The 21,271-nt window shown below is 40.5% G+C and overlaps 1 protein-coding gene across 1 annotated transcript; it reads right to left on the reverse strand.

Annotated features, from left to right (window-relative positions):
- Positions 1-938: 938 nt before the first annotated feature.
- On the reverse strand, positions 939-19,659 carry pgm1 (phosphoglucomutase 1). The gene is made up of 11 exons (XM_088349736.1): positions 19,320-19,659; positions 11,754-11,916; positions 11,534-11,677; positions 11,322-11,447; positions 11,055-11,245; positions 9,160-9,314; positions 8,967-9,082; positions 6,868-7,003; positions 3,001-3,184; positions 2,791-2,925; positions 939-1,444 (listed from the first exon to the last, which is right to left on the reverse strand). The coding sequence occupies exons 1-11, from the start codon at positions 19,563-19,565 to the stop codon at positions 1,355-1,357; spliced, it is 1,686 nt and encodes a 561-aa protein (XP_088205862.1). The 5' UTR covers positions 19,566-19,659; the 3' UTR covers positions 939-1,354.
- Positions 19,660-21,271: the final 1,612 nt, after the last annotated feature.

The following is a 21,271-nucleotide window of genomic DNA, read 5'->3' on the forward strand; positions in this document are numbered from 1 at the left end:
GAATGAGCGAGCGAGTTGTCTGTCCCTGTGTGCCCTGCGATTGGCTGGCAACCAGTTCAGGGTGTCCCCTGCCCAATGCCCGAAGATAGCTGGGATGGGCTCCAGCACCCCCCCCCCCCCAAAAAAAAAAGCAGGAAGAAAGTTTGTTACGCTTGTAAGCTGTTGGCAAGAAGCAGAAATGACGTCTGACGTGAGGGAAGTGGAAAAAGGAAGCCAACACAGAGGAGGAAAGTTTCTTTGGATTTAGTGATGAACATGCTGTGTAGATCCTCCGCAAAGGAAAAAAAAAAAGGGCAAGAGAGAAGCCCAGCCGGCCCAGCTTAATTATTGACGGGCCCGGGCCCAGATCTTATAATGTCAGGTTAATTGGCTGGTCAAATTGTCCCTAGGTGTGAACCAGCAAGTGAGTTGTCTGTCTTTGTATGCCCTGCAACTGGCTGGCAACCTCTGCCCACTGCCCGAAGATAGCTGGGATGGGCTCCAGTGCCCCGTAACCCTACTGAGGATATACATCCATCCATTATCTTCATCGCTTATCCTCAGTAGAGTCGCAGGAAGATGGAGCTCATCCCAACTATCTTTGGGCAGTGGGCAAGGGACACCCTGAACTGATTTCTGACCACTTGCAGGGCACAAAGGGACAGACAACTCACTTGCTGGTTCACCCATAGGGACAATTTGGACCAGCCAATTAACCTGACATGCATGTTTTTAGAACGTGGGAGGAAACCGGAGTGCCTGGAGGAAACCCACGCAAGCACGGGGAGAACATGCAAATGAAGGCTGGTAGCTGGATTTAATCCCAAAAAATGAGAAACATTGATCTCCTGAGTTTGTGCTGATGTACAGTATATGTGTCCCTGGGTGCTGCAGATTGCAGAAAATCTGAAACTAACAGCGTATATGATATAGTCAATCAAAGTCAAACCAGGACCACATTTAATGGCAATAAATTGTACTTTATTTTTAAAATATTCTTCGTGCATCATGTTAGGTTCACATTGCATTCTTTGGGGTGTTGAAGTCATGACTGGTCTAGAGGAAGAGGGAAAGGCACCAGGTCCAAGATGAAATACAAGGACATATGAAACAACTTTCTAATCTGAACTCAGTAAGTTGTTAGTCGCGGTATTTGAACAGAAATGCTTAGACAATAGTGACTTATTTACTTGACTGATTCTTCTGCACTTGAAATCAACATGTCGGACAGTTATGTTAACACTTTTTAGTTGCAATTCCCTTCGCTAACTAAAATAATCTCAGTCTTGTCTTTACTCCAGTTTATCGGATTCAAGCAAATACAGAAGGTTGAAATGTTATCGTTGTGTTGCGATGGTAGTGTGTGTGGGAGGAATCATGTGATGACAGTGGGACCAGTGCGTCCAGTCTTCTCATGAAGCTGGGAAACCTTCAAGGCGATGTCCACCAAAGGCGCCAACATCACCTGAACACAGCCACACAATAACAACAACATATCAAATCTGACTGAATGAAATGATGAACAAAAACTTGTGAATTTTTCTAACTTATGTGATTAATGTTGGACATTAAACTTTGGGTTTGAGGAAACTATTGAATGTATGGCCTGCGTAGTTTGAAGTGTCCTTAAAAAGTTTAAAATTACAATTTTTCTCTTTTGAGTAGGAGTTAACAATGCCCAACTGAATTCAACAAGCATTTATATATATTTTTTCCACCACGCCTATCTTTTTTTTTTCATCATTTATGTTACAGCCACAGAGCGCATTATGCTGGGGGGTTGGGAAGACAGTGATATCATGCGCACGGTCGTGGTTTTCTTCAATTGTAGGATGAAAACAGTGAAAGTAAGAAAAGGACTGTTTCAAATACAGTCCAAATGCCCCCCCAAACCCCACAAAAGATGAAAAAGGAAGAATTTACTAAAGAAATTCACGTCGTGATGCATGATACATGATCATTTCAGCCAGAAGATGGCATCAGCAAGTAGATTTTTTTTTAAAGTTATATACCACCTTTAAGGTGAACAGATTGAAATAATTAAAAAGAAATACAAATATCGTCAGTCCTACAGCCATTTAATTTCCTTTCATTTTAAGTGTTTCAAAGTCAGTTTTATGAAATTAATCTTAAGATCATTCTCTTTTTAACCATTTCATTGATAAGTTAAAGCCCCAATGTGTAATATTTGACCACCAGATGGCACAGTGTAGGTACAAGGTGCCAGTGATACACAGCAGAGGATGCTGGACAAACGTGGCGTAGACTTAAGTGGGGATTCCACAGTGTAAAGGAAATTTCTTGACCAATGTTTTTTGGGGGATAAAAATGATAGTTCTTGTCTTTCTGTCTGGTATTTAAATCTTTTTTTTTTTTTTTTTACTGGATGACAGTTTTTTGTACCATTAGGAGGCACTAAAAATTACACAAAGTCCCTTTAATCCTGTTTTTATTATCGGACACCTGATTTCATAGAAAGCAAGATGGTTATTTTGACTATTACTTCATTGTCGCTATCGGCCAATCATGTTGCTGTTCTTTGATTTTTTACACCGTTTGGGCGGATCTGCTTTTGGAACCTAGGGGGTGTCATAAAAACTAAGGACCTATAAAATAGGTGGGACTTTCTAATCTGAAGGTTCCTCTCTCGGTCCTCCTTGCAAGTTCCAAATCCATTGATGTCTTCTCACCTTATTTTGAGTGTCTACTAAATGTTATGCTTGGTTTTCAATATAAATAGCTATTTACATAGAATCTGAAAAACAGTAAACACAACGGATGGAAGATCTAAAAAACTTCGAATGTTCTGACCTGAGGGTCCTGATAAATTTTCTTGGGGTCCTTCTCATAGCTATCGATATAAAGCCTGATGGTTGCACCTGCACTGCCGGTGCCGCTGAGACGGAAAATGATCCGAGAACCGTCAGCGAAGATGATCCTGAGGCCCTAAGGGAGCAGTACAGTTTAGCGGACAAGTCCAGTACCTGGATTGACTGTATTCCAGTTATTCATATTCCCGACCTGGTTTTTGGAAACACTTGCATCCACAGGATCCGTGTAGGCAAAGTTGTCCGAGACTGCCACTTCGTACGTTTTATCTCCCGATGACAGCTTGGTGCCCACAAACGATGGGTTGAACATGACCGTTTCCAGGTCCTTGATCATTTTGTTGGCAGCATCAGAGTCAACCTCCTCGTAGTCATATCTAAAATCGAAATAGGGAGTTTTCAAGTTAATCAATGTTTTAGTTCCAATGCAAATCATTTAGTAGATGAGGGTGATACTGGAATTTTGGTATTAATCCGATCCAAGGAAATAAGATGCAGTAGAGATCCGATATTTTTGGAAATAAGGTTGAATGGACAGGTGCTGGAAGAAGTTGAAAGCTCTAGGTACTTAGGTTGTGATGTGGCTGCAGTTGGTGGAATGGAGTGTGAGGTATTGAACAGAGTGAATCAAGGAAGCAAGGTTTTGGGTGATCTGAGGAGAGTGATGCAACAAGAGTAAGGGTATGGATGTTAAGAGGGGACTGCATGACAGTGTGATTTTGCCGACTGTGTTGAATGGTGCAGAGACTTGGAGCCTGAACGCAGATTTGAGAGGGAAATTAAATGTTTTTGACATGAAGTGCTTGAGGAGTATGATATTGGATAGAATCGAGAAATGAAATTGTGAGAGACAGAACTGGAGTAGTAGCGCAACTAAGCAAGAGTGTGGATATGAGAGTACTCGGTTGGTTTGGACACATGGAGAGGATGGATGAGGAGTGAATCTTGAAGAGGATCTACGGATCAGAAGTAAATGGAAGGAGACCAAGAGGAAGGCTGCGATTGACGTGGGTGGATGGTGTTATGAGTGTACTGCAGGAAAGAGGTCTAAATCTAGTGGAAGCTAGAGCTCTTGTTGGTGATAGGAATGAGTGGAGAGGTGTTGTAAAAGGATAGTGGGTTGTTTAGACGTGTTCTAAGGAATGGGCAGGGCACCTGTATGATGCGGCAGGGGTAAACCAGTGAAAGCTGTCGGGCCCTGCTGTTGAACAAAAGAGTGTGTTGTGTCACTCTGACCCGAGTGACATGGCCGCTTTTTTGTGTCCCGTTTCATCTGGAGGGACGAAAGTATGAACAACTTGGGTGCTGGGGTGCTTAACTTGTTTGGGTGTTTGGGCATTTGGGTTGGCCATGGTCCCAAAACATTTTTGTGTGTGTTTTTTGCTACTTTTTCCCTTTTTTATTTTCTTGGTTTATTGTGTATGTGTTTGTCTTGCTGTCTGTCACCCCTCTCGAGGGATATGACCAGGGTAGGTAGGTAGGTAGGGATAGAGATAGCGATAGAGATAGACACAGATAGAGATCCGATACCAATACCTTTGCTTGAAAAGGACATGATCGTTGAATAGGTGAAACCCTCCAACTTGAGTTACTTTATGATTACATTAACACACCACAGATATTTTAGGAGGTTTCATTTCTTCTTAAAAACTATAACCAAACTTTAACAGTATTAAAATAAATATAAATGTTTATAAGAGAGTCAAACGAAACAAAGCAGCAATGTAACGACAATACAAATATAACAAAGTAAACTTGACCACTATAATACCTTACAATTCACAGTCAACGAAAATTAAGTACAAATGGTGTAAAGCAGGGTTCTCCAACCTTTTTGAAGCTGAGAGCTACTTTTTGTTATTCATTAACACAAAGGGCTATGTTATTGGTTGGTTGGATCCACTAGGGTCGTAGGGGCACCATCTCCTGTCGTGCGTCCTGGTGGCACTCATCTCTCTCAAAGCCAATATATGTTTCTTCCCCGGTCTCGAACAGGGGACCTTTCACGTGTTAGGCAAATGTGCTAAACACTCCATTACATTAATACCAGGTTTGTCATTGAGGTACAGTTAAACAGACACAGTCAACCACTATAACAACCATTTTGCTGGAAAATCACAAAGACCAAGCACTGGCGAGCCATTTTCAGAACTGGTCCACGGGCCACTCAGCTGTCTTTAGTGGACTACAATGGCGACCCCTGGTGTAAAAAATACAATCTAAAAAGGTTTAAAAGTATATTTAAAAAAAAATACTTATACAAATGTTTCTGAAGAAAAGTCAAGAGAGTCACACGCAAAAAAAAAAAAAAACAGCTATGTTACAAAAACACAAACACTATATATAACAATACCAACAAGACAGACAAAACCTTCCCTAGCATAATATTTTGAAAATAAAGTCAGTAGTGCAAATAAAGTGGAAACACACTTGGATCCAATTTGAAAGTGATAATGAATGTATAATCTTAGGACCCATTAATTCAATATAGTGATAGTTAAAATGGGAAGACCGTATCAATTCTAACACAACGGTTTTAATCTGAAACAAATACTTGTTCAGTAGCTCTAATATCGATACTTGGATTCGTCCACCCTTACTTAGTTGATTTGAAAAGATAATCTTTTAATCTGATAGTATCCTAGAGACAATAACTTTCTTCATCAAGGAACCGACAGGAACAATAAGAAAATAACGTCTCCTACCGCACACCGATTATCCAGGTGTTTACTTTTACAGTTCTCTAATAGACCACTAGAGGGAGGAGAGAGATAGAATATATTAACCATTGACCAACAACAAATTTGTGTTACTGAAGACATAATGCAGCAACAATTACTTGCATTATCTCCAGGATGAATATTATTATCGAAACTCACACCATTTTTTTCTTTTTTTCAAATCCATACCCATTATTTTCTTTAAATTTCAAACTAGAGGCACCAATGCCGGAGTGACTAATCGGGAAGAATGGGAGATTTCCAGAAGGGCCGGCTCGTGGCAAGGTTGAGTTTCGGCTGGCCAGATGAGAAACATAATTTGAATATTTATCCGTCACTTGCACGATCTAACCTTACCCGTGCATTAGTTCTCTAGTTTAGTCAGCTATTTGGAAACATTCAGCCGAGCCTCAACATCATAGCAGATGAGGTGAGTTTGTCCATGTGGGGGAATTCTTCCCTTCAAAATTTGATGTTTCGAAAAACTACTCGTAGGTAGAGAAATTAACATTTATTTTACAAAACATGAGCCTTGACTTAAGGGAGCTTACAAAATTGTCCGCCATCTTGCTGCTCCAAAAAACTCAAAAAGACTGGGCAAACAATGAGAAGTAAAATGGTGCGTTTTTGTCACTCTGAGTCTCTAAAGTTTGTATTCTTCTTTGTGCTTTTTAGAACTAGTTTTCAGTTTCACTGCTTTATACAGTGACATCAAGAGGGCAAATAATGCACACTGTCCATTTAAGGTATTAGAATTGTTATGATATTTCTTAGTTTAATTCTGCAGTACCTGGTACACAGCAATACATATTAAAAATAACACCCCACTGGCAAAACATTTTACTCCCGGAGTTCATTTGATGTGATATTGTATTTTTGGTTGTGCTTTTTAGCATTCGTTTTCAGTTGCAATACGAGGTTCAGCAACATGCGGCTCTAGAGCCACATGTGGCTCTTTAGTGCTGCCCTAGTGACTGTCTGGACAAGTTGTTGAAAATGGAAAGAGATGGATGGGATTTTATGTATATTTCTGGTCATTTTGTGCTTTTTCTTTTGGACAAATAAAACACACTTTCTACTAATACTGAACTTTCTTCACACTTTTAAAGGCTTTAAAAACATTGACAATACATATTATATGTACCTTTTTTGCGGCTACAGACATATTTGGGTTTGTTTTCCTGGTTCATTATGGCTCTTTCAACATTTTGGGTTGCCGATCCCTGCTCTACACCATACAGGCACATCCAGTGGTCAAATAATGCAGACTGTCCCTATAACCGACCAGCGAGGTTGTCCACTGGTTAGCTTGAAGTGAACATAAAACTGTGAAATATTACCTGGTAAAGAAATTTCTGCCAAACTTTTGCCAATGGTCCTTCATGATATCTTCCACGCTTTGTTTCCGTGTGGCTAAGATTGACAACCAGGCGAGGACTGCCCATAAGCCGTCCTTCTCCCGAATGTGATCGGAGCCTGTGAGTGCAAAAGAAAGTAGTGTTGCTTTTGCATTTTCAAGTGTCCTGGATTAAAATGGGGTTATTCATGGAAAAATTCATGCACTTTCAAAGCCAATTTTCCAAATTCTCCAACATTAAAAGAAGAAATAGGGTTTGAATCATGTATTTTGCAGAGCCACAAATATACAGTACCTGCAATTTACAATTGCGATTTTTAATCATGCGTGCGCATTTATCAAGACATTTGATTTTTAGAACTTGATTAAATCGAGAGTATATCTGTTTTTCAGACAAATCTCCATATAGGTGTTTGGTAAAAAATAGTTACAGAGAGAGCTAACAACTTAAAGAAAACATAACTTTAGATCTACAAATGAATACACAGAACACAGGAATGAAGTCGTGTGTAATAAAATTGGAAGGCTTCTCCTTTCGGTGCTATAAAGCGTTTTAGAGAGGCTGGCTGGCTGCACGCTAGCATCAGAGCTCCTTGGATTGAGCCAATTTCCACGATGATTAAAACACAAGAGTCCCAAATGAAGCCTTTTTCCAAGAGTTGTAGCTCCAGGTCATCATTTTGTGGCTAGTGTATCTGTCATTGGTGACTAGCTAAGTTCAGCAGTGGTGGCTTAAGAGAGTTGTTAGCCTATCCATAGCAGTAGGCTGAACCCGCAGCCGTGCTATTGCTTTCCCTTCAGACGCCGCCTCAGTCAATTCCTAGACGTGATAACAATCCATGGATCACCTCCTGGTGATCAATATTTATTTACGCTCTTCCGACTTTCCTTAGAGTCCGATTTAACTGGTGAATTTCTTATCAATGTAACAGGCTGCTAAAAGCTTGCGGACGTTATCCTTCCTAGTTTGTTTTGATTCAGAGACATTGAGTGCACATGCCCAACCAGGCTGTTTGACTGACAGCATACATCAGCCTATGACAGTCGAGCACAAAGAAAGTCACACCCACTCAATACATACACACAAACAATATGGTTGGTGCAGCACTTACTGTGTGCTTTCTAACTGAACAATTAAACGATATGTTGAAATCAACGACAATGAAAATAATTTAGTTAAAAATCCAGGCGGCCTGGCAGATTAGTGGTTTGTGCGTCAGCCCCACAGAGGGTTCAATTTCAGCTACCGGCCTCACCATGCGGAGTTTGCATGCTCTTCTAGTGCCTGCGTGATTTCTCCGGGCCCTCCAGTTTGCTCCCACATTCCAAAACCGTGAATGGCAGGTTAATCAGTGGGTTCAAACTGTCCCTAGGTGTGAATGAGTTGTCTGTCTATGTCCCCTGTGACTGGCTGGCAACAAGTTCACGATGACCCCGACAGCCTGAAATTGGCTGGGATGTGTTCCACCACCCCCGTGGCCCTAGTGAGGTTAAGCGGTGCTGCAGATAATGGATAAACTTCAAAATTCGCCAAGGACTGAACCAGTGATAAAAAGAAATGCAAAGTGGCGTGGGGTTTCTGTAATATGCAGCTTACATTTTCAGTTGCAGGAAGTTCTCCCCATTATTAATTACCACTGGATAACGCTACCTTAAATTTTTGCATGTCACATAATAAATACCCATAATTGATGCAGAATGCTTGCACTAATACACACTTCATAGTGCCCTGTTTAAGTGAAGCATGCACCTGCCTTCTTGGGCACGACCTGTAGGAGGCAATGATGGAGCTGTACAAACTAATGAAAGCTGCTGGTAATAAAAAGGGAAGAAGAAGTGCAATGGCAAAGCGAAGCCGCCAGGGAGCAGTGTCGGCGTCATTTTCAAGCAGACTTATTTTCTATTTCTTTGGTCTACTGAGTCAGACTGCCAAGAAACCCGGCAACAATTTCAAGCATGTACAAGCACTTAACTCAAAGTTCACACAGTTTTCAAACCTTGATAAAAAAACATTCAAAATCAAGCATTTTCAAGGATTTCAAGCACCCATATGAACCCTGTTTAAAGCATCCTTTCACATACCGGTGCCAAAGCTTTCTTCACCACAGAGCGACAATTTTCCTGCATCCATTAAGTTTCCGAAGAATTTCCAGCCTGTTGGCGTCTCATATAATTGCATTTTCATTGCTTTGGCCACACTAAAACAGACAAACATAGAATGATTATTGATGGCAGCGTATAACTTTTTCCCGATGTATTGGTTTGTGATCTGTACTTGTCCAGGGCTCCACTAGTGGGCATGCTGCGAGCTAGTCCCTTGACGCCAGTTTTTTGGAAGTACGGAATGCTGGTAATGTTGGCGGCAATGACAGCTACAGAGTCTGACGGGTTCACGAAAAATCCATATTTGCCGAGCACCATGTTACGGTCCTGGAAAAGAGCAAAGTACGCAAAAACACAAGGGTCAGCAACCCCAGATAAGCACAGCATTCAATCCCAGAAAGAAAAACAAACCCACACACAGAAAAATATGTTTTTCTCTTGTACATCACTATGTGTTGTGTTTTCTTTTTTAAATCCAAACGAAATAAGTATAGCAAGTATTTAATTTTTTATATCTACTATATCCATCCGTTCATTATCTGCACTGCTTATCTTCAGTAGGGTCCCCGGGGTGCTGGAGCCCATCCCAGCTATCTTTGGGCAGTGGGCAGGGGACACCCTGAACTGGTTGCCAGTTAGTCACAGGGCACACAGAGACAGACAACTCACTCGCTCATTCACACCTAGGGACAATTAGGACCAGCTAATTAACCTGACATGCATGTTTTTTGGAATGTGGGAGGGAAACCGGAGTTCCCGGAGGACACCCAAGCAAGCACGGGGAGAACATGCAAACTCCACACAGGAAGGTTTGATTTGAAGACCTCAGAACTGTGCCGCACACGCACTAACCATTGCGCCGCGGTGCTGCCCTATCTACTATATATTTAAACTATTTTTTGTCAGAGAATAAGAAATGTTTTACCAAAAAGTTTAAAAACTTCTTTATACTTACAAAAACATTTCAAAGTACATAACCATATAAACAAATACTGTTGCAACTATGACCTGAGTAGATTATTTGAAAATGAATGGTAATTAGAACTACAAAAATAAATGTGTTAAATACAATATATGAATTAAATAATTGCAAACAATTTAATACGTATTACAATTTTACATACTATTAAAGTTTATCATGAATATATCATCTTGTTGCAGTATTTGTTCTAATCAGTGTATGTGAATATAGTTTTGGGTAAATATTAAAGGGAAATTAATAATTGTTAGAAATTCCAAAGACAGACTGACCCCGTAAAGATATGACAGTAGCTAATATCGTTGTCAATTAACCAAAACTATGATCCATAGCTAAAACCGAAAAAGAAATAACCACCAGGAAGAATATAAACTACAGAGACTAAGTGATTAAAACACAATTTATAAGGTTTTTGGTTGTCGGGGGTACCTGTAGAAGTAAGATGGCGGACAATCAGGTCAGCTCCCTCAAGGTTAACCTCTTTTATGTAATATAAATACAAATTTCTTGACTTATATTTGAATTGACTACTAGTAAAAAAAAATGCATGTTCATGTATCAATTGAATAGTGTATATATTATTTTAATGAATTACGTTTTATTTTATTTTTTACCACTAGGAGGCGGTAATAATACATTTATTCTGTTTCGAATAGTGGATGGATTGCATAAGATGCCAATTCAATATTTTGACTATTAAACTTCATCATTGTTTATTGTTTTGACTATTATGCACTGTTTAAATAATTGTCACTATCGGCCAATCATGTTGTTGTTTTTTAAATTCCACACCCTTTGGGGCGGATCGGCTTTTGTGACGGAAATGACTCATGGGAAGGCTTTTAGAACGGCTTCTTATCCAAAGGTTTGGTACTCCTTGCATAATGAAAAACCATTGATGTCTTCTTTCCTATTTTGAGGGTCTACTAAACTATAAACTTATCAGTGAGTCTCATTTTATGCAAAATAAACACAAACTCTTTGTAAACAATCTTTACTACGTTGTTATCAATGACAAATACATTTGTAATTCTTGAAGGACTTGTCCCTCTTGTCCAAGGGCAAAGAACAAAATGAAAAAGTCTTACACCATCACCATCGAAGGCGGCTCCAAAGTCATACTCTCCTTCTTTCATGGCTTTGACCAAGTCTGCAGCATATGTCAGATTTGGGTCAGGATGGTGTCCGCCAAAGTCTTCCTTGGGGACACAGTTGACTGCTGAGTTGGCAGGAGAACCCAGCTCCTGGCACACAATCTTCTTCACATAAGGCCCAACCACTGGAGAGAAACACAGTTGGCATAACTCAATGTCATTGATTCACACGTTTTTAAGGAGACTGACAAACAGACGTACCTCCGTGCATCGCGTCCAAGCGGACGTTAATGTGATTGGCTCCAGAGAGGAGGTCCTTCAGGGCAGCAAAGTCAAAGATATCCCTCAGCATATCTGCATATGCCTCAACAGAGTCCACAATCTCAACTGTAACAAATAACATACGAGCTCAGCGAACAATGCTTCAGACGATTTCAAACATTCCAAATGTATATCAAAAACAAAAACCCTACCCGTCAAAGGCTTGAAAGTCTCTACATCAAAGGTCTGTTTGCCAATCTGTGACAGATCCACCTTGAGCTCTGGGCAAATGTGATACTCCTGCAGGCTTTTGCTAATCTCATATATATTGTTTGTGATGCCCTCCGGAGCGGGACCTGCAGATTGTGGAAAATAGAGAAGATGGCAAGCTTTCATACCACTCTTTTCCATGGCATGACATGTACGATTTACCTCCACTAGAAATGTTGTACTTGATCCCAAAGTCTCCATTGGGCCCCCCCGGGTTGTGGCTAGCTGTGAGGATGATTCCGCCAACTGCCTTCATCTTGCGGATCACACAGGACACGGCCGGGGTGGACATGATGCCATCCTGTCCAATTACCAAGTGAACAATCTGCAAGAAAGAAAAATACTCTAGTTAGATACATGTACAGAGTAGGTAAACATTTTTCACGGTCAAATTCAAGCACCTTTTAAGGACTTTCAAAGATAAATTTTCCAATTTCTCCAGTACCATCCAACGTGAATCATTTATTTTGCAGAGCCACAAATATATCCGCGATTTACTTATGCAATTTTTTTTTCATCTTGCTTGTTTATTAACAAGACATATGGTTTTAGGATCTTAATTAAATTGAGAATATATTTACTTTTGAGACTTATCTTTCCCCATATAGGTGGGAGGTAAAATGTGTAGCTTACATTTTCAGTTGCAGTCCTTCCCTTTACAATCTACCACTGGGAAACGCAACATTAATGTTTTGCATGTACCATATTAATGTCCATAGTTGGTACGTAATTCTTGCACTAATACACATTTCACAGTGCCCTGTTCAGGTGAAAAAAAGCACCTGATGCTTCATAGCACAATGCTGCACAAACTAATGCCAGCTGTCATTAATCACAATGGAAGAATGAATGCAATGACGATGCAAAGCCACCAGAGAGCAGTATCAACGTCATTTTAAAACAGACATTTTGAAAAAAATAACATCAATTTCAAGTGTTTAAAATATATCTCCACCAAAAATGCGAGCACTTTTCACAACAATAAAATTCAAGCACTTTAAAATATTTTAAGCTCCCATACAAAACCTGCATGTAGCACCAGTTCTGGATGAAAAAGAGGTCAGTTTCTATCAGGTAAAGTTATAGTCCGCATAATTCGTATATAAGCCTGTGTGTCGCAGGATTTTTTCCATAGTTTGGCCGGAGGTGCGACTTATACTTTGGTGAGATATATATGAGAAATTATTAACATATTATTATGTCATTGATTTTTAATTTTTTATTACCGGTATTGTATAATTTCACATGTTATTTTCACATTGACCATAACTAATTTAAGTTTTTATTTATGGAGATAATTATTTATACATTTTCAGTTTTTCAAAACCAAAGAGATGAAATGGTCCCTTTATAAACAAATATACAATAAAATGTACACGTAAATGCAAATGAGAAAAATTGGATGAGCTTACATTTTTTCCCTCATGTATTCAAGACTCTGCATTACCATATGAAAAAAATAAGTATATAAATCAGCCATTTGTCCCAGCCTGGCCCAGGCCCTGTGTGGAATATTTTAACCCAATGTGGCGCGCTAAAGTTTGCACACTCCTGGTCTAATTTGAGGGAGTTTAGATCAAAAAGGTGGCTTATTTCCCTGGCAAGCCCAGCAAATTGCTGATGTAACGGGGGTACAACATTCTGTAAAACTCTGTACTTACTCCTTAAGGTTTAGTAAGTCAAGTCGTGTTCATTTCTACAGCCCGTAATAACAAAAGGTCTCAAAGAGATACATAGAAAGCATTGCAACATGCCCTGATCTTAAATCAGGATACTGGATGCCTGACTTCTGAACAGCACGCTTACAACCATTGCTTAAGTAAAGTGGATGATTCTCACATGTTGTGCTCTGTACAATTTTTGTGAAAGTGCTGTGGAGGATTTTTTTGTCAATGGGAGAAATGAAGAACCAGAAACATTTCACAGTGTCGCCAAGTTTGCAGACGAGAAAGTTGAGAAAGGTCTTGATGACATTTTTGCAATGAATAAAACTTTATTATTGCCAACAATTAAAAGTGTGTTTTTATTACATAGTGTATGTCCTTGCTATAACACTGTTCACCTTTCAGAGTCTTGCTGATTTTCATCAAGCTTTGTGTTCTGCGATATGATTGGCTAAACAGTCCCGAAATACAGTAGTACGTGATGGCAGTAATAGAGTACTTTTATTTGTTAAACAAATGCTTAGACCTCTAAAATGTTTGTTCTTTGGTTTCAATGTATTGAGGAAAGCGAGCTCTGTTGTGGGCACAGAGCTTGACAGCCTGACAACAGTAGCTGAGAGACGGGCACTGAAAAAGCTGCGGTCAATCATGGACAATTCATCACATCCACTACACAGCATTATATCCAGACAGAAGAGCAGCTTCAGTGACAGACTGCTGTTACTGTCTTGTACCACAGGCAGACTGAAGAGATCTTTTCTTCCTCATGCCATGAGGCTCTTTAACTCCACCCGGCGGAGTAAAGGCCCACATTAAACCACACCCCCTACATAGTATATTACCGTACTTTTATTGCAGTGTGTATTTTATGTAGCACTATTTAGATACTCTATACAACACGCTACAGTGGGTATTAGCACGTCACATTGGGTATTTGTATATTGTATTCCTTTTGCCTTATTATTGTATTGTTCTCAGTGAAGGGATGCTGCTGGAAATGTGAATTTCCCTGCGGGGATGAATAAAGTATCTATCTATCTATCTATCTATCTATCTATCCATCTTTGCACACTTGTGACAAAACCATGGCGGACAGCAGTAAACCATAGAAAACAGTGGGTGAGGACAGTAAACAACAACTAAAAGACATACGATTGAACATCATTGGCAATGACTGGTCAAACGAATATTGTGAGGTCGCCGGATGAGGTGAGTCACCTTGTCGGAAAGCAAAAAGAGCGCTATTGAGAGAAAATGAGGACCGAACCATACCTTCATCCTGACATGTTCACAGATCTAACTGAATCCTTCAGTCTGCCTGATGTCAGTCCATAAGATCTGTATCACTATAATGTAAGTAAGGTGTTCCCATACACCAGTACTGATCTAAAAGCTTACAAAAGTCTGGATGCTCACCAGTTTTCCGTAGATGGTACGCATTGCTGTGCTTCGATGTGCCGAAAAAAATATACGTATCATTTTCTCAACGTTTGTTTCAATACTTGTGATATTGGGAAGATTACAGTTTTGAACCATTGGTTAATTGCAATAAAAGCAGCTTGTTTAAGTAGCTAGAAATAGCAATGGTAAGACACTAATGTAGCTAGTTAACACTACTGTAGCTAAGCTATTACATTGAGTGTCTTTGATGTGACCCCTAGCTACTTAACATAAAAATGCTTAGAATTACACCAAACGTACCTTATAAAAATTGTTCTCTGCAAATCCTGGAATTCCTTAGGGCTGCCAGGGTTGTGCCTTCGTTTGCAGATGAACATCGCTGTCGTCTGTTTTCATCAAAAGGGATACAATTCCGAATCGGGCTTAGAACCTTTTCCAGCGCACAGCAATAAATTACCATCGTAAAAAAAGTGGTGGTGATGTTCTTTTGTCTTAGTTATTGAAATTTGTTTAAACTGAAATGGCCATTCAAGTGCTGTCCGCTAGAGTGTTTCTTGCCGTCCGTCATGGCTCTCATTCTGCCAGGGTAGGCAACGTGATGTCACGTGCAAGCGTTAATAATAGAGTACTTAATTGTATAAGAATTGCAAAAAAATATATAACGGTTTGTTCTTCACAGATTGTGGCCATAACAGGTGCTTTCTAGAGCATAACCTCCGCAATAAATAAGAATTCACTGTATATCAAAAGTGTGTAAAAGCAAGACTGGCAAGCTATCCAAAATTGTCTCCTATTAACACGAACAAATGTGACAATGTTGGGAACCCATCGTTAAACATAGAGCAAGAACGGGAAAGAATGTCCTTCGATATATAGTACATTTGAAGATCAAAAAGGCGAGAAAATAAATTGAGTGAAAATGGGGTTTCTACACATGCCTTATCATTTACAGCATCAGTAAGTACCGGTAGGTATTTGAAACATGAAATTTACCTAAGTAAGCAGTGATGCAATGTCCCGACAGTTATTTCTTAGTAAACCGCTAATGTCACAATGTCTCTGTCATGAAGTAAGTGACTGCTCAGTGATATGTCAAATGTCTTGGATATATATATATTTCTTTCAATCAAAACTAGCTGTTAAATGCTATCAAATCCATCCATCCATTATCTGCACCACTTATCCTCAGTAGGGTCGCGGGGGTGCTGGAGCCCATCTCAGCTATGTTCGGGCAGTGGGTAGGGGACACCCTGAACTGGTTGCCAGCCAGTCGCAGGCCGCACAGGGACAGACAATTTGCTCGCTAATCCACTCTTAGGGACAATTTAGACCGGCCAATTAACGTTTCATGCATGTTTTTGGAATGTGGGAGGAAGCCGGAGTGCTCGGAAGAAACCCACGCAAGCATGGGGAGAACATGCAAACTCCACACAGGAGGTTCGATCTCATGACCTCAGAACTGCGCCGCACACGTGCTAAACACTGCGCTGACTTGCTGCCCATGTCAAATGTTTTGTATATACAGGTATATATATATATATATATATATTTTATTTTTTTTTCTTTTTTCTTATCAAAACTAGCTGTTAAATGCTATCAAACATATAAAAAATATATAGACAATTAATTTTGACAGGGATAACGACATGTGTAAAATATATTTCTGAAAATGGTACACAGTGGCGCTCTGGGATTATTTCTCTCAGTAATAAGTACTGTAACGCATTATTCATAAAATGTTACGCAGGTTGGCGCCTTGCATGGCTGCACGGCCGCTATTGGCGTGTGAGTGTGTGTCTGAGTTTGTGTGAATGGGCAAGTGTGAAGCACATTGTAAAGCGCTTTGGGAAGTCTTCATTGACTTGAAAAGCGCTATATAAAAATGCAGACCATTACTTCAGTTCATTACTGCATTAAACTGCTACTCTTTAAATGCAGATGATGTATAACAATGCCCTCCTACACACATCACTTCCGTATTTCTCAAGTTGTCACATAAAAGCCTGATCCACCAGTGAGATTACTTGAAGGGTGGGTGTGTTTATATTTACATACCAAGTACAACTGTATACAGTTAGGGTGGCGCAGTCTCTAGCACAGGGTAAGAGGGTGCTGAATTTATTGTCTGTGAGATATTCTCCTTATTACATTTACAAGCATTCAAGCTGAATTTAGAGCTATAAAATAAAATACTCAAATCAGAGGGTCAGCTTATATGCACATATTTGGTTGTGCGGCACGAGTAGTGAATGGTAGGCAATGTGTGGGGAAGAGGGCATAGCATATACAGGAATAACAAGCCAAACGGAAATCAGTAGAGCAAACATAAGCAAATATTACATTTTGGTCTTTTTAATTCGTAAATGTTTTTTACAAAATGCCCGGGGAAAAAAAATATCCCACTTTCTAAGGGCAGCTATAGATGGTGACATGATCAAGTCCTGGGGAAACTGGCTGAGGTACTGGCGGAGCACAGACGGGGTAGCAAGAATTTACCAACAGGGGACCACACCAGCTTTGTCAAGGAAGGGGAAAACAAAGTAGCACCAGGTTGAGAGAGACACCAAGGCCCTTCTTGCCCGATCAGAAGTGGAACATGAGAGTCCTTCCAAAAGGCAGCTCCAGTTCCCAACAGAGATATAGACAACATCTCTTAACCCGGACATTGTGGCGTGGTCCAACAAGGCAAGAGTGGTGCACCTTATTGAACTCAAAGTGCCAAATAACAGCTAAGTTTCTCGGAGATGGCTGCAGAGTGCCGAGAAGCTGGGTGGAAAGCGAAAATCTACCCAGTGGAGTTTGGCTGCCAAGGCTACATGGGGCAGTCAGCCACACGCCTCAAGAAGGATGCAGGAGTGGCAGGAACAAAATTGAAAAGGGCAATAAAAGACCTGGCAGAGGAGGCTGAGAAAAACAGCTTTTGGCTTTGGCTATGGAAAAGGGACAGGAACTGGGGAAACACCTAAACCTCAAAAACAGCCACAGGGGAGGGAACATCTATCAGCTGCAAGCGTTGGCAAGGAAACACCTCTGTCACTGCTTTGTCACCAGGAGACATTCTAGTGATAAAAAGAGCAAAACATTGATGATTCGTGGTTCCTAGCTCAGGACCTTGCAGCTGAGCCATGGGCAATCACAGGAGATGCGAAAGGCACTAGTACCAAGCAGCAAATACCAACCACGTACTGAAATTCATAACTTAACTTTAATTATATCTGAAGATACACACTAATCAATAATTAGATTGTGTTGGATGAGTAAATAAAAAACCTCGGCATAGTCATACTGGAAGGGGGATTACCTCATGTGCGGTCCATTCGCAAGGTTTTTCATTTTCCTCATGTTGAGGTTTTAGAGTTTTTCCTTGCTCTCACGCAGGTTTTAGATCAGGGGATGGTGCAATAATAGTCTGTAGTTTGCAATGATATGTGGAGCCGTTTGAGTCTCCTTGTGATTAAAGGCTACACAAATAAACATGAATTGACTATGGAGTACTCAATTTTAGCTTTGTTGATGATGAGCACCCAGAGTGTCTAGCTGGTTCAAATCATGTTTTTTTTTCATTTCACTTTAAGTGATATAACATGTTAAATTTAATTATGCATCAAAATATTTTGATAGAGGCTTTTTAATTCAAAACCCTGTTTTTAACCAATTGAATATTTGTTCCTTTTTTATTTGAATTATAGCACTCTTGGAGTTCCATAATAACACACTCACAGCATGATACACCAGTGACTCCACAGACTCTGCTGCTATGCTGCCAGTAACATGAGCTGAGCAAAAAAAGGGCGGGTGTTAGGGAGGCCGGTGCTAGGAATGAAAAGGACTGAACCATTTGCACGCAGAGGAGTATTTCTGACTCTGTGCTGTTCACATTTTAAATTGACTTTACTTTTCTATATGTTTGGATAGTTTTTCATTATATTTCGGCTGTACTGTCCTTTATTAAGGAAAAAAAAAAAGAGTTTTAAAAATATTATCGTTTCTTGGGGTGCATGGGTTGAATTTGGGGGTGCTTGAGCACGCCCAGAAACGGGCTGATTACGCCTACGGTATGCACTGATTGATGCCCCCCACATTGTCATTTGGCTTGAGCCTGCAGGATCTTGGGCCCGCCTCTGCCCGAGAGACAAAAACGTTCCTGCTAGCACGTCTTTCACGTCACGCCCCCTCCGACTATAAGCGTCTCCTATTCTGCACTGGACCATCTGAACATCCATCCATCCATCTATTATCTGCACCGCTTATCCTCATTGGGGTCGCGGGGACAAGGCACTCACTCATTCACACCTAAGGACAATTTGGACCGGCCAATTAACCTGACATGCGTGTTTTTGGAATGTGGGAGGAAACCGGAGAGCCACGTGCTTGCACGGGCGAGAACGTGCAAACTCCACACAGGAGGTTTGATCTCATGACCTCAGAACCGTGCCGCACACGCGCTAACCACTGCCCCGCCTTGCTTCCCTTGAACATGCATATTGACTTGTTGCGTCACGTTTTGTTTATTGATTTCACTGCAGAGAGGTCAAGGTTACAGCTAATGTGGTGTAACGTGGCTGGAATAATAACAATTTCAACGTCCAGTAAACTAGCCTTGTTTGCTAGCTGGAAGCTAACATCAGTTCTGTGTTTTATTATGTATTCTACTGCTACGTACCCCATTTGCGGCTGCAATCTGTACGATGAGCTGAATGGCGTCTTTCATGAAGAACCTGCCGTCGCCCCCCACCACCAAAGTGGCTCGCTGGCGCTCAGCTGGCTCAATGACAGAAATAATGCTCTGGATGAAGTTCTCGGCATAATGTTGGTTCTGCTGGAAAACAGTCACCCTCTTCCTCAGGCCGCTTGTTCCGGGTTTCTGGTCCGTGTACGGCTTGGTCTTCACCGTTAATATTTTCACCATTTTGACAGGCGAACCCGGCTGAGCAGCTTCAATGGTCCTGTGTGATCCGCTGTTGAGGCCGATTCGAGCGTCTGCAGTGGTTGAGTGGTGGGGAGGGGGCAAACGCCGATATGAGGGGCCACGCCCCCCTTTTCGGTTTAAAGGGAAAGGACCGTTGTGGAGACGTTTTTCAAATGACTAGCGCGCATGCGCACAAGGCTGATTGCGATTTCCTAAGGAGAGTATTGACCCCCTGAATACATTCATGTGGAATAAAAAAGAAATGTATACATATACGTTCTGATCAAACAGCGGGGGCTTATGCACTAGGCCAGGTGGGTTGTCCTGGAGAAGCTCCTTGCGTCCCATATCGATTAATTGCTTCCAGTGTGATGGGCTGTCATCCATATCCAGTGTAGATGACCCTCCCCTGGGTGTTTTTCTTCACATGTTCCCTACATACCCCATTATTTATTTTGTACGCAGCTTTGCTTGTGTACTCATCGGAGGGAGTGGGTGGTTATTTGCTTTCCTTTTATTGCTAAAAGTGATCATTTAATTTTGGTAGTATTTTTATGTATATTTATAAATTAACAGTATAATATTGTATTGTATCATGTATATATATCATGTATATATAATTAATAATATATAATAAAGATAATGGATGGATGGATGAATAATATAATATATAATGTAACGTAAAATACATTGATGTTTTGTGACATATTCCTTGCATTTAAATCTAAGTCAGTAAGTTCATAAACGTGGAGCACATTTTTTTTAATCAAATACATATTCAATACAAATCTAACAAAGTTAAGATATGAATGTGTAAGAACCAGGACAAATGGTAGACCCAAACATGTAAAGTTTACTCACAAGTTTATTGAAATATAGAGGAAAACAAACGCCAGCGATCCGGTGCTCGCTGGACGAGGGAAGCAAGCCGCTCACGGGATCGGAGCATGATCGGAATGCGGAAGTTGATCTCCTAGGCGAGAGATCAGAGCGTGGTCAGTGGTTAAAAACGGGTCGTTTAGCCAGAGCGGGAGATCAGAGCGTGGTCGTTGATCAAAACGGGTCTTTAGCCGGAGCGGGAGATCAGAGCGTGGTCAAAAGGACAAAATGGGGAATCAGGAAAAGACGATTGGTATACGGATGAAAACGGGACAGACGAGAGCCAGAGTCAAAGTGCTTGCCTTGCGTATGCAGAGGTTCTCTGACGGACTGACAGGGAGTGACTGGTGTCCTGGGTATAAATAGGAGGGGAATCAATCAGGCAAAAAGCAACAGCTGGCGCCAAACGAGCGGGCACAGGTGAGGGCAATGAGTAATCATGACAGAATTGCCATTGATAACTGTAAAGTAAGCTATTTTTAGTTTTGTATTTCTCAGATTCCTATGCTATGAAATCAACTTGTTTAACCTGTTTTTCTATTTCCAATATGCTAGTAATCAGCACACACACACACATAGTCACGTTTCAAAGATCCATTATTTCAGTCTAATTCCATTGTTTTTAATTCGTTTTCAATGTTTTTCTATTGTATGTAATTTTTTGCCAGCATTGAGTTTATATCCTGATCAACTCTGACAATAAAACAATAGTGAACATTGTTTGCAATGACAATAAAGACCATTCTAATCTTAACGTTGTCAGATTTGTCAATTAACCTGAAAAAAGGAAAGGCATATAGTTTTTTTAAACATCAATAAGCATATTT

Source organism: Urocampus carinirostris, chromosome 12, assembly GCF_059441175.1.
Source record: "Urocampus carinirostris isolate Australia breed hairy pipefish chromosome 12, RoL_Ucar_1.0, whole genome shotgun sequence".
In the NCBI taxonomy this organism is placed as follows: Eukaryota; Metazoa; Chordata; class Actinopteri; order Syngnathiformes; family Syngnathidae; genus Urocampus; species Urocampus carinirostris.